This window comes from Miscanthus floridulus, chromosome 8 (genome assembly GCF_019320115.1).
Source record: "Miscanthus floridulus cultivar M001 chromosome 8, ASM1932011v1, whole genome shotgun sequence".
NCBI classification, from domain to species: Eukaryota; Viridiplantae; Streptophyta; class Magnoliopsida; order Poales; family Poaceae; genus Miscanthus; species Miscanthus floridulus.
Window position 1 is genome coordinate 37,982,699 of NC_089587.1, and position 13,339 is coordinate 37,996,037.

Consider the following 13,339-nt stretch of genomic DNA (forward strand, 5'->3'; position numbering starts at 1 on the left):
GTCGCACGCCAGCCTGCGCCTCCGCTGCCTGATGGGTGGAGGAGCTAACGTTCACCTTGAGCGCCTTACGGGGCGCCAAGGGAGGCTCTCCCACCAGAAGCGTCTGACTGGAAGAAAAGACACTCCCAAGGTCAGCATGCAACCAAGGGGCAAACAAGAAGTACTACGGACTCTTACCGCGAACGGGGATGCAGCCGCTTCGACACCGCCAGCCTCCTCTGCAACGGCGGCGGTGGTGGCAGTAGCGCGGCCTCGGTGTCCACCAGTGCCAGCTGGTCTCCGTTAGACCCCGGCACCTCCTTGACCCTTCGCGGAGATAATGGGGTCGCCCCCACGATCACCCGCTCCGCCTCCACCGTCGAACCCATCGGGCTGACGGCACGCTCCTCCGACACCCGCGCCTCGGGTGTGTCGGCCTCGGCCCCGGGACGGGCCGCCACTGGCCCCAGGACACCTCCTCCTCCTCCTGGGGGCGTCAGGCTCCTTGCCGGTGCCCCGGGAACCATCTCCCTGATGTCGGGGAGGTGCTCCAGGCAGGCCGTCCCCACCTCGCGCCCGCCGCTGTCGCTCGAAGAATCCGACACCGACGACGAGGGAGACGGTTCCAACGGGAGACCGTCGAGCTTCTGACGCCGGCGACGGGCGTCCAGCTTTTCGCGCGCGAGGATCTTCTTCGTGCGCTTCGCCTCCTTGGCATCTTTCTTCTTCTTCTCCTCCTCGGCACGCGCCCTGTTCACGGATCGCCGCCGGGCGTCCTCGGGAACGGGCGGCGGGGAGCCTCGCACGTCTCTTATCCCCTGCGGGAATGACGAAGTAAGACAACAGACAAGAAGGCCGCGAAAGCCTCGGCAACATCCGACTTACCAGTGAAATGTACCCCCGCGACGGGCGCATCGGGAACGGCATCAAGTCACCGAGCCTCGGCTTCCCGTCCACCGCTTCTCTCACCCGACGCAGGGTCTCGTCGTCGGTAAGGGCGAAGGCGGACATCTTGACACCGACGATCGAATCGCCCAGGGTCATCTCGAATAGCCGCCGCCGCCGGGCCATCAGCGGCAACACCCTCCGGCGGTGAAAAGCCGCCACGACCACGGCCGCCGAAAGGCCGTGGTCACGCAGCTTCCCCAAGGCCCTCAAGAGCGGTTCCAGCCTAGGCTGATCGGCCTTGACGACGCCGTACCCCCATTTCTCTGGTTGACTCTCTACAACCCGCCCGGTATAAGGGGGAAGTCCTCCGCCATCGTTGCGGAGGTAAAACCAGCCGTCATACTAACGACGATTGGACGTTGACAGCTGGGCCAGGATGTAGAGGGACTGCCGGTCTTGGCGCACGTGAAGGGTGCAGCCGCCGGCCCTCTGCGCCTTCCGAGCCCCCCTCGTTCCCCCCGACTTGGTGGTGAACGTCGCTCGGAACAAATGGAGCCACAACTCCCAGTGGGGAGCGATCCCTAGGTACCCCTCACAGACGGCGACGAAGATGGCCGCCTGCGCGATGGAGTTGGGGCTGAAATTCTGGAGCTCCACGCCATAGTAGTGTGGGAGCCCCCGCATGAAGCTATCCACCGGCGACCCGAGGCCTCGCTCGTGGAAGACGACGAAGCTCACCACGTAGCCGTCGCGCGGCCTCGGCTCCGACTCGTTCCCCGGAGCAATCCACTCCGGCTCGTCAGGGTCGGTGATCGGGCGAAGAAGACCAGCCTCCATGAGCGACTGCAGCTTCTCCTCGGTGACATCAGACCGCTCCCAGGGATCCGCCGGGAGGATGACGGGACCACCTGCCATTGCGCGGTGGGGAACGCTGCTACGGCGGTAATCTCTCTCTCTCTTTCGTTCGGTCTCTCTCTCTCTCTCGCCCTTCTCCTCCCCGCTCTATGCTCTCAACGACGGCACGGAGGCAGCAAAAGCGAACGCGGAAAAGGTAAGGAGGGGGAGGGCGAGGCTGTTTGCGTATTTATGCAGGGACAAGTCGAAACCACCGGGCGACGAAATCGGGGAAGTTTCCCCCAGAAAATCCGCTGCGGTTACCCAGATCCGATCTTACCGCCCACGCGCCCACTCCCTCATTAATTGCGGGTGCAGTTACGTCCCGTCGGCTGAAGCCACGTCGCGTCCAACCGTAGCGACAACAGGCGCCGTTTCACCTCCCCAAAAAAGCCGCCTCAAAAGGCGCGCCTGCCGTTGTTGGCCGTAGGGAGAGGGATAGCCCCCACCCGATTCCTTTCAGGCAAAGGAACTGGGCACCGAGCCCGCTACGGTCCAGGGGTTTGAAGGCTGGGCCCCTAGGGGTTTCAACAGCCGCCCCAGGGCAACAGAGTCAGGGGCGACTACGGGCGAGCCTACGCGAGGCCGAGCCCCAAGCAAGCGAAACGCTTGGGACGCCCTGTGTTGCGTCCGAGACCGGCAGGAAGGTCTCCGAATGGGATCCCACCGTAGGGAGGCACCGAGCCACCGAGGCCCAGCGAACGGCCTCGGTACCCACTAGAGAAACCCTCCGGTACTCTTGGAGCGCGTCTCCGGACCGCTAGCCGACCCCCAGCGAACGGGGTACGGGCCTCCACTCGGACTTACCCGATAATAGCTCACCGGAAATGCCGTTGCTCGCGCCCACCGAGGGTAGCATGGCATCTTCCACCCCTCCTTCCGAGCGAAAAGGAAGCGCGAGGGTCGAATAAAAAGTCAGGAGAATCCCTGACGGCCCTCCTGCTCCGCGCAGAGGCTAAGGGACTCTTTCTGCAGAACATTGCCGAGGCCCAGCGACTTAGGTTCGCACACGAGGGGGCTCGGCAAAACAAACCCTCCTTCCGAGCGAAAAGGAAGCGCGAGGGTCGTTCAAAAAGCCGGAAGAACTCCTGACGGCCCTCTTGCTCCGTGCAGAGGCTAGGGAGCTCCTTCTGCAAAAGACGCCGAGACCCCGCGACCTAGGCTCGCACCCGAGGGGGGCTCGGCGGACAAACCCTCACGCGCGAGGGGCGAACCAAAAGCCAGGGGACCTCTGACCGCTCTCTCGCTCCGTGCGAGAGACTCGGGGGCTCCTCCTGCAACTTTGCCGAGGCCCAGCGGCTCAGGCTCGCACACGAGTGGGCTCGGCAAATAGCCCCCCGTCCGAGCGAAAAGGACGTGCGGGAGACGGACAAAAAAGTCGGGAGGGCCCCTGACCACCCTCTCGCTCCGTGCGGAGGCTCGGGGGCTCTTCCTGCACCCAAGATAAAAACAAGCGACCGAGCCGTTCGAAGGCTGGGCCCCCAGGGGTTTTCGACAGCTGCCCCAGGGCAAAAGAGTCAGGGACGACTACGGGCAAGCCTGTACGAGCGCGCCCCGTGTCGTGTCCGAGACCGGCAGGGAGGTCTCCGAATGGGATCCCACCGTAGGGAGGCACCGAGCCACCGAGGCCCAGCGAACGGCCTCGGCACCCACTAGAGAAACCCTCCGGTATTCTTGGAGCGCGTCTCTGGACCGCTAGCCGACCCCCAGCGAACGGGGTACGGGCCTCCACTCGGACTTACCCGATAACAGCTCACCGGAAATGCCGTCGCACGCACCCACCGAGGGTAGCACGGCATCTTCCACCCCTCCTTCCGAGCGAAAAGGAAACACGAGGGTCGTACAAAAAGCCGGGGGAACCCCTGACGGACCTCTTGCCCTAGGCAGAGGCTAAGGGGCACTTCCCGCAGCATCGTCGAGACCCTGCGATCCGAACTCGCACTCACAGGCCCGGCAAACACAATAAAAACCCCTCACTCGAAAGGGAAAAAAGCCCCTGGAGAAGTAAAATCACTCCCCCAGGGCCTCGGGGGCTACACCCGGCGGGTGCGCTCGCGCGCACCCACCGAAACCTCGAGTACAAAACGCCATCCCGGCAGGAACTATCAAGAGCCAACTCTCGTCAGAACCTCAGGGGGAGTGCCTCCACTCCCCCCAAGGCCCGGGGGCTACTGTCGGATACCGCGAGAAGGGGTACCCTAAGCAAGAACCAAAAAACGATTGCTTAGACTTCGTAAAAGATCGAAACCAGTTAAACACTGCTGGCCTCAGCCAATTCTCCGACTCGCCCGAGGCCCCCTCACCGCTGACCTCGGGCGATCCCCCACCGAAGACCTCGGCCGCCCCCTCGTCACAGGCCTTGGCCGGGCCGCCGACCCTCCGTCTCGCGCGAGGCAGGCTCGGCGGCACTATGCTGCCGTCCCTCTGACAAAACATCGTGTCACATTACCTCAGCCAACTGCAGCCTCTGGCGTCGGCCGCATGCTCAACACAGAACAGAGGAATGGCCGACGGGACAGGAGACAGGACTGGGCAGGGGTTACCCGCCACTATGCCAACCACTATGCACATGGTTGACGCCCATGCCTCACTGTGCTGCCAACTCCTGCTCCGAGAACAACGCAGCATGGGGAGCCATGTCTGGGATACTGTGGCCTCAGAATCAGTCACAAGGACCAATAAGACAAACGAGGTCTCAGCCAGAAATCTCCGATTCGCCCGAGGCCCCCTCGCCGAGGCCCCTTCGCCCGAGGCCCCCTCGCCGAGGCCTCAGAAGAAGTATCGATTGTCCGATTCGCCCGAGGCCTCCTCGCCAAGGTCTGCGATCCTCCTATTTCGCGCGAGGCCGACTCGCCACCAGCCCCGCGACCACCGCTTTGACCAGACTACCCCAGCTGGACATCACATCTAATCAAGGCGCTCAACCACTCCGACAATCACACGACGGCACCGTACGGCGAAGTAACAGACCAGCACGTCAGCGCCCTGCCATCCACGACGGGACTGTGCAGGGGTTACCGGCCACTGTGCTGCCAACTCCTGCACCAAGGACGAACACGACGTGGGGAGTCAGAACTGGGTTCCTGTGACCTCGGGACCAGCGAACTGACCGAGTTCCGCCTCGCCCGAGACTCCCGATAGGGCCTCAGGCGAGCTAGCCACGCTCCGCCTCGTCAGAGGCTGGGCTCGCCCCGCAACCTCGTCGCCTCCGCCTCAAAAGTCGCTCTGGCAAGCTGTCGCATCCAATCAATGCGTCCAGCTGCACCCACTACGTAAGCCACGATCGGCAATGCACCGCGACAGGAGCGACGGGACAACGGTCAAATCACCTTTTTACCATCCCTTGCTGACAATATAGGGTACCATATCCTGTAGACGCACGTTCCGCGCTGATTCCGCCTAAATCAACTACGACGATGGCCGCCAAGACCCCACATTGCCGTCTGCAAGGGCCTCGGCACAGCAAGCCTCGGCACGGCGGGTCTCGGCCTCGGCACAGCGGGTCTCGGCCTCGGCACAACCGACCACAGGAGTCCCCAGGCCTCGGCACTTCACCAAGTCAACAAATGTACAGGAGCGCAGCAGGTCGCCAGCCTGGAGGCCATACCGACTAGACATCGACGGGAGCTCCCACGACGCCGCGCTGCTCCGGGGAGCAGAACACGTCAGCAAATAGTAAACTTGTCATGTACTTCTGGCTTCCTCCTTGTGGCTATAAAAGGAGGTAGCCGGTGCCATTTCTAGGGGGGAGGACAACAAGGGAAGAAGACGAACGCCCCGATAGAACCACACGCTTCCACGCTGCTTGGGAACAACGTCTCAAGCAGTCCACACCACCCTCGCCGAGACCTGGGACTAGCTCCCTCTCTCACCTAGCTTGTAACCCCTACTACGAGCACTCAGGTGCAAGGAATACAAGATCGATCTCTCAGACTGGATGTAGGGCCTCGATTGCCCGAACCAGTATAAACCTTATGTCTCTTTGCATCACCATCCGGGATTAGGGGCACGCAGCACAAATTCACTCGTTGGTTGAGGGACCCCCGGTTCCAAAACACCGACACATCTAGATGAAACACTTGAAACATTTATCTGAAATACTTGCAAAAACACATGAAAAATACTTCAAACCATCGTAAACATACGCAACATTCAGATAAAACACTTGCAACATATACGTAAAACATAAGCAACATCCCGATAAACACACTTGCAACATACGTCTGAAAAAACAGATGAAACATTAGAAACGGAAGCTTGCAATATACGTGTACAACCATTACAACATATGCAATATCCCGATCTACTTTTACAACATCCATATGAAACACTTGCAACATTAACATCTGAAACACTTAAAACATGAGTTTTGCAACATAGGGGAGGCCGGGGCCGGTCGATTCTAGTTGTCGGGGTCGGAGCTGGCAGCGAGCGGCGGCACGCAACCACCACCACCACCAGCACCAGGCTTGGCTCAGCCAGGCAGGCAACGCAGCGACTGGAGGGAGCGGGCAACCACCACCACCACAAGCCCCTCCAGCACTAGCCTTGGCTCAGTCGGACAGGTGTGAGTGAGCGGCGAGCGAGCGAGCGGTGCGAGATGGGGCACGGCGCGTGACGTCCTGACAGGATGGACGCCCGCATCCTCTCATAATACAAAAATCCTAAAAAACAACGCAAGACAAATTTGGCTGATTCCTCGCATTCGCCCCGTACAAAATGGTCCACGCCAGTTTTGACAATCCGAGCCCAAAAAAGTGTTTTTCCTTATGAAAACTTAGCCGATGAAAATCTTGTATATTTCGTGCGAAATAAGTTTTTTTTACTAAGACAAGACTACTCCGCTATTTATACGAGAGGATCACGGGCTATAGAGAGATGAATCAGTCCAATCATCAAAATCAGTGTACATTTACTTTTTATCTTCTATACCTCAAACTTTTCAACCCCTTGCTATCCAACACTTTTCTTGACAAGATTTGCTGGCGTTAATCCTAGAGGCCCCCCCCCCCCCCCCCCCCCCCCCCCCCCCCCCCGCCGCGCGCTGCACATCTCTCCGACGAGTCTTCCTAAAAGGTGTCTTTTTTTTTGCGAAGAACAAGCGTCATATCGACCTCGTCAACCTCCCTCTGCTACGTATCTAGGCCATGTGTGGCCTCAGACGATCTAGCCACTACTACTGCGTGTGACCCGAATTAGCCACTATGATCTAGCCACTACTAGATAATTTTTTTTGATGAAATACTAGATAATTTATTTGAAGTTGAATTTGTGAATACAATTTTTTTCTAATGCAGATATAGGAGGTGGAAAGAAACATTTCTATGTTTGTGCAAGGCTCCAAATCTCGTTCCATCTATGGCATCGAGTTTTGACTTTAGCAACAAAATATGGATGGTCTTTTTTCAGAAGCGCATATATTCTTCTTAAACGTCATGTACTTTTGAAATTTCTTTGGAGTGAAATTTTTTCTTCATGATCAGTGATTTGAATGCAGTTGTATGCTTGAACAACAATAGTTACTTATAATTGGTTAAAGAAGCTTTTTATTTGACTCTCCCACCCAATTATTTTGCTTGTTTCTCCGCCGTTGTCCCGAATGATTTGCGGTCAAAATAGAAAATGACGGAGCGTGGCAAAGAGAAATGATACAGTGCGACAAAAGAGAAATAAGAAACCACACCGATGGCATGGACAAGTGTTACATTAATTAAAATCAGCTCATGTGAACTACGTGGCCGAAAAAAGAAAATAGAAGGCGTCTTTGTCGAAAAAGAAAAAAATGTTGAGCGTTGTTTGAGTGTTCACTGATTGATTGTGAGGGAACTTTCGCTGATTAGATGGGCCAGAGATTTCGTCAGACACATGAGAGATACTTCCTTCGTACCGGTAATTCAAGTCGTTCGCGACATGATCTTCAAAGTATAACTTTGACTTCTTATTTTTTATAAGAATATTTATTGAAAAATGATATATGTATATTTTTATGAAAATGATTTTCAAGACAAATCTATTAATATGGTTTTCATATTTCTAAACTCAATAACTTAAAAGTTTTATTCATGATTTATATTCCCAATATTTGACCTAAACCTTGTCCAAAACGACTTGAATTACTAGTACGGAGGGAGTATATAAAAAGAACATCTATAAAATGGCTCTCCACATTGAAGTATAGAGATTTTTTTTGAGAAACTATAGATTAAATTTTATGAGAGGCTCTTGTAATTGCCAAGCTGCCGCCGATGTCCTAAATAGGTCTACAAAAGGCCAGTACAGATTTCTCCCACTTGTATTGTATCGGCCATTTTAGGTTCTGGCCCATTACAAAAATTCACGGGGGACACTAAAGCCCATACTGCCCGTCCCCGTGCTGCCATGAAGCCCAAAGAAATGGCAAAACTCCTAGGAGTACGTTTTTTAAGCATGTCATTGCTAATTGCCATTGTCACCAAAACCCATAGTTTGTTAGTTTAAAAAAAACCATAGTTTGTTTTCCTCCATTCCTAACCGGTTATCTGCTTTACACTCCCAAATCGACATGATAACCTACGAGGTTTGAGTACGTACAAGAATAAAAACAATAGGAAGGGCGACACACAACTGAACTATGGATCGATCGATACAGAGGCTGGAATATTAATACATATTCTCTTTTCTAAAAAAAGTTAAACCACACAGCTAATTAGAATTGTTTGACTTACATTTTACTAGGAAGGAGCGAGCACTCACCAATTTTCCAAGGCAATTGTGCACCAATTCTCCATAGGCAATTGTCATCCTCATCGTATTGTGAGTTGTGACGCCAAAAATTGGTTCAAAATACCAGTGAGTTCAAGGAATATTTCTAGCAGACATTGGGGAAAATGTTATGGCCCAAGATCTCTTTATAATGCACGACATTTGCAGTTGTACAAAAATGACTTGAACACCTGAAGCAACCAATCACCTTTGGAAAAAATCTTTACCAACACAAATTGTAAGCCCGTCCAAAAAATAACCAAATACATTCATTCACAACAACTCTTCATCCCTGCACAACTTTTTTTGCTAGGGTGAGGAGAATACATCACATAATACGAATTAATTAAGAAGCAGCAAACAAAGCCAACATATATTGATCAGAGACTGCACAAAAATTAAGCTACTACCAGGCGCGTGTATTTCCACGCACGATGAATTGCCCCCAGAAACCCAGCAAAAGTTGGCGCAATGAACGCCTCCGTCCTCCGCTATCGAATGGCGGCGCCCTCATACGCGAGCAGCTCTTGCCTGGCCTGCATGGAGGCGGCCGTGGCGATGTCGGCGCCGCCGGTGGTGGCCACCTTGATCTGCTGCTGCTGGTACACTTGGCGTAGCCGTTCGATCTCCTTCTTCAGTGCCTCTTGATGAGCTGCGTTGTTGTTATATTTTGCATGCATAGCTTGCGATCAGTTTAAATCGACACCTAACCATTCATTACTGTACGTGCCTGTCTAGTGAAACTGAACAGAATGATCTGATTCTGATAGCATACATACCGTCTTTGAAGATCTTGTCTTGGGCGAGCGCCGCGATTCTTTGCTTGAGATGGCTGTTGCCAACGGTGAGCAGTGACCGCTGGTGATCCAGGAAGGCCACGCGAGGGGACAGTGCTGACACCTCCATCTGCAGTTAGCAACAGCAGAGAGAAGATGAAACAGATGGATCGGATCTCAGAATGAATGGCTCAAGTGCTGCCTGTGAATCCATTAGCTAGCTAGTCTGAGAAAGAAGAGAAGCGGTCACCTGGAGACTGGTGACACTCCGTTCAAGCTCCGAGATGTACTGCAGCTTCCTAACTCGTGACCTCTGAGCTGACTGCCTGTTTGCCAATATCCTGAAAAAAACCCCCAAGGAACGGAGAAAAAATATTGCACTCGTCAATTTTTCTTTTGGAACGATTGCTAGGCATCTATGATCTATGGTTGTTAAGAAATTACGATTAATACATGCATGTGGATCAATATATACTTGTGTATGTTACTTTGTTTGAGTGAAACAGATTGACAACGAACCAAGCAAATGCATTTGTTTCTGCTTAAAAGGCTCAGTTTAAACAAATTGTGTACAAGTTATATGAACAATAATGTTGTGGAATTCATGAATAAATGTGCACTATGTAGGTAAATAAATTCAAGCTTTAAGAGCTAAAATTTTGAAGTTCTTCTCATTTCCTCCCTTTCAATTCTCAACGTCTGGTGAAAATTAGCCCCCTTTCTTTTATCTCCCCCTCTCTGGGGACCTTGCAAGTTGACTTAACTATTAGTGGTCCACAGTAACTATGCAGCGGTAATTTCAATTTGGAAATCCTAATCTAAGAGATGAACAGAAAATTTTGACAAATTAAAGGCACTCCTGAGTCGTGACTCCACAATAAAAAAAATAATCTTGAATAAAAGAACTACTGTTTTACCATGGTAGATTGGTAGATGAAAAAGATGACTACTTAAAAAGTTAAAATGTACTAGCAGATCACTTTATACACTAGAGAAATTGCAAGTTGCAACTAACCTCTTGACCCTTTTGGGGTCAGCGACGCCGTCCGCAGCCGCCCGCGCGGCGGCCGGCGACGATGCCGCCATTCCGTCGTCCGCGTCCCCGACGTCCATGAGCTGCGCCGCGTCCCCGGCCCTCTCCCCGGCGCCACCGTCGGAGACGGCCGGCGCGTCGACGTCGGAGAACATGGACATGAGCTGCTCATCGTCTAGGCGGTCGAAGTCGTCGCCGGCGCTCCCGCCGCCGCCGATGACGTCGTCCATGGGCACGGCCTCGAGGAACGCGACCGAGTCGCTCGCGGAGCGGCGGTGCGCGCCCCGCCTCGTCGCGGCGAACCCCAGGAACTCCGCCCCCGCCGACCAGTGGTCCTGCGGCAAGGCGCTCGGCGCCCTCGGCGGCAGCTGCGCCATCACTTTTGTTCTGGAGATCTTCTTGGCACCGCCGGTACCTCTGCTGCTGCTCCTGCTCTGGGTGAAATGCGAAGGCAAAGCTAGACTCTAGAGGCTAGAGTGCTGGACTAGTGTGCTGTGCTTGAGATGTACTATATAAAGTGTGTATGTATATGGTTATTGGTTGCAAAGCAGGCACAGTGTAGGTGGAGAGATATATGGTGTGTATATATTGAGGTGGACTCAGTGCACATGCATGGGGATGGGGATGGCCTGGTGGGGCACATCACACACTGCATTTGCATTGCATCAGTGTGTGAGAGAGACTGCGGGCATGTTTAGTTCCCATTTTTTCCAAAACTTTTGTTTTTATTTTATCTTTTGATAAAATAAATCTAAACATCATAGGTAAAAACCGTAAAACTTGGGCTACAAAACTTTTGGCATTTGGGACCCAAGAGGCTCAAAACTAAGCCAAAAAAAACATCTTAGGAGCGCGTGTCTGCATGGCTAAAGTTTTACTATGCATCTAAACACCAAATGCCAAAAGTTTAAATAGCAAAAGTTTTACACCAAAAAATTAGGGGCAAAAATTTTGTCATTCCAAAAGCATCTAAACACCCCCTTGCATCTGCATGCATGCGAGCTATAACTAAGATGGTGACCTTTAGAGTCCATTTCTTGCAGCATCGCGCATGTGTTTTGGGCTATGCATATCAAGATCCAAGAGATATGGTAGGTTAGGTGGTTAGGAGTACTCTACTACTATGCCTAGCTAGGGCAATGATTTCATCTTGTTGCCTAGTCAAAATGGATTACTGCTCCTAGTTAACCTTTAGTTTCTAGCATTTGTTCTTGATACTGAAGCAAGATCAAATTGTTGCCAAGATGTGTAATGTTGATGCTACTATGTTAATTAGCTATTGGTGCCTTGGTGGTACAGCAGGGAGCTTGTGCTCTGCTATGGATGAGATGATGCATGTAATGACCTTTGTGATTAGTTATCCAAAGGTACAGTAATTAGCTAGCTGGGCAAAGTTAGTTAGGGTCCATTTATTTGTTTTCTTTATTACGGGAAGAAAAAAGGGTGGCAAGTAGGAGCAAGGGTGGAGGGAGGTCACATGATGCGGGGAAGCAGACAGCTAGCAACAGCTAAGTGAGAGGCTGTGGAGGAACATGCATGGCATTAGGCCCAGTACATATATAACTGCACATGCTGATGAGTAGAAGATAGTAGAAATGTAGGATAGATAGATAGACATAGACCGGTACTAGTAGTACTAGTGGTACTTGTAAATGTTTTTCGCCCACTAATTAATCGTGGAGCTGAAGGGACTGGCTTCTGGTTCTGGGTTTCAGACTTGAGCAGCTCGTCACTCAGCTGGGCAGCTGCAGACTGCAGAGCAGCTCAACCACGTGGTGGACGCCTGGACCAGACAAGGTGTGGTCACTTGCTCTCGTCTGCCATGTTACGAGCAGTTCAAATTCGGCATCGATGTACATGCCAGATCCAGATTCTAGCTATCGTGAATGGAGATAACTCAGATAAGGATGAAACGTTGCTGTCCAGGGAAAATGCCAAACGACCTGGATGCATGCATGGCGTAGTTATGCTAACAGTTACATACTGGGGAATGAATCATTAGATAGATAGAGTAAGATTAATATATGTAACTGAAATGAAACGGCGGGCATGATGGATGGATGCTTTATATTCTTCTCTTCTGTCATGCGCTGTCTGTTACCAGGATTTGTGTAGCCGGGGCGGGGCGGGGCGGGGCGGCAGCGGCACATGAGGCCGAGGGAAGGAACGTGGCTCAAAAGATGCATCTAGTTTGGTTGCCTGCTCTTCTTGTGAAAATAAACTAGTAGGAGTATTAGATTAATGCATGGTCTCCAATTGGAGCGCATAAATTTTACGCAATTCAACTGTTTGATTTACCATGAATTCTTTCTTGCACTCATATGTAGCAATTCTTTATTAGTTCATACAATCATACTACTAGTTCATGAGAAATCGCTGCTACTAGGTGTAGTAGTGATGGTTAGAGAGAGAAGACACGGCCGGGGAACGACCGTAAGCAAGAGCGAGGCGTCGTAAGCAACAAGTGGCGCAGAGGCAGGACAGGCTCAAATAATGCGTTGCGGTTGCGCCCCCATGGCCATGTGCCCGCTGGGCGTAGGACATTCCCACGAACAGGGCCGATCGCCTCACATGCACCGCCCGCCCGCCTTCCGCTTTGCATTCCATTCCATTGCATTGCTCCAACCTCCAAGCAGCCTCCACCAACGCAACGTGTGTGTATGTATGTTCTCCACCTAGCTAGCTATATACATCAGGCTGCCCTTTGCTTTGCACATGTGCATACGCGGCAGATGGTGCCTTCCTTGCATCGCACTGTACTGTGTGTAACCATATAAAAAAAGTTTCCTTCTACCAGTTCCTACACGTAGTATCCGGCCCGCCGTGTGCTCGCCTTTGCCGTGTGCGCCAATGCGCGTCGATCTATTGATGCGCTGTCGCTAGCTGCAGGGTCCCCTTTGCTGCGTTTTTTTTTCCCCAACTAAAACCCAAGTAGAGGTAGAGATGCACACCAGCCAGCAGGGGTGGGTACTCGTGAGCGATGTTCCTTTTTGACAGCCAGTCAGCCGTAGCAGCACATGCACGGCGG

The 13,339-nt window shown here is 52.6% G+C and overlaps 1 protein-coding gene across 1 annotated transcript; it reads right to left on the reverse strand.

Annotated features, from left to right (window-relative positions):
- Positions 1-8,644: 8,644 nt before the first annotated feature.
- Positions 8,645-10,840, reverse strand: LOC136471665 (basic leucine zipper 19-like). Its single transcript, XM_066469409.1, has 4 exons — positions 10,294-10,840; positions 9,529-9,619; positions 9,282-9,408; positions 8,645-9,154 (listed from the first exon to the last, which is right to left on the reverse strand). The coding sequence occupies exons 1-4, from the start codon at positions 10,686-10,688 to the stop codon at positions 8,994-8,996; spliced, it is 774 nt and encodes a 257-aa protein (XP_066325506.1). The 5' UTR covers positions 10,689-10,840; the 3' UTR covers positions 8,645-8,993.
- Between the last annotated feature and the right edge of the window lie 2,499 nt (positions 10,841-13,339).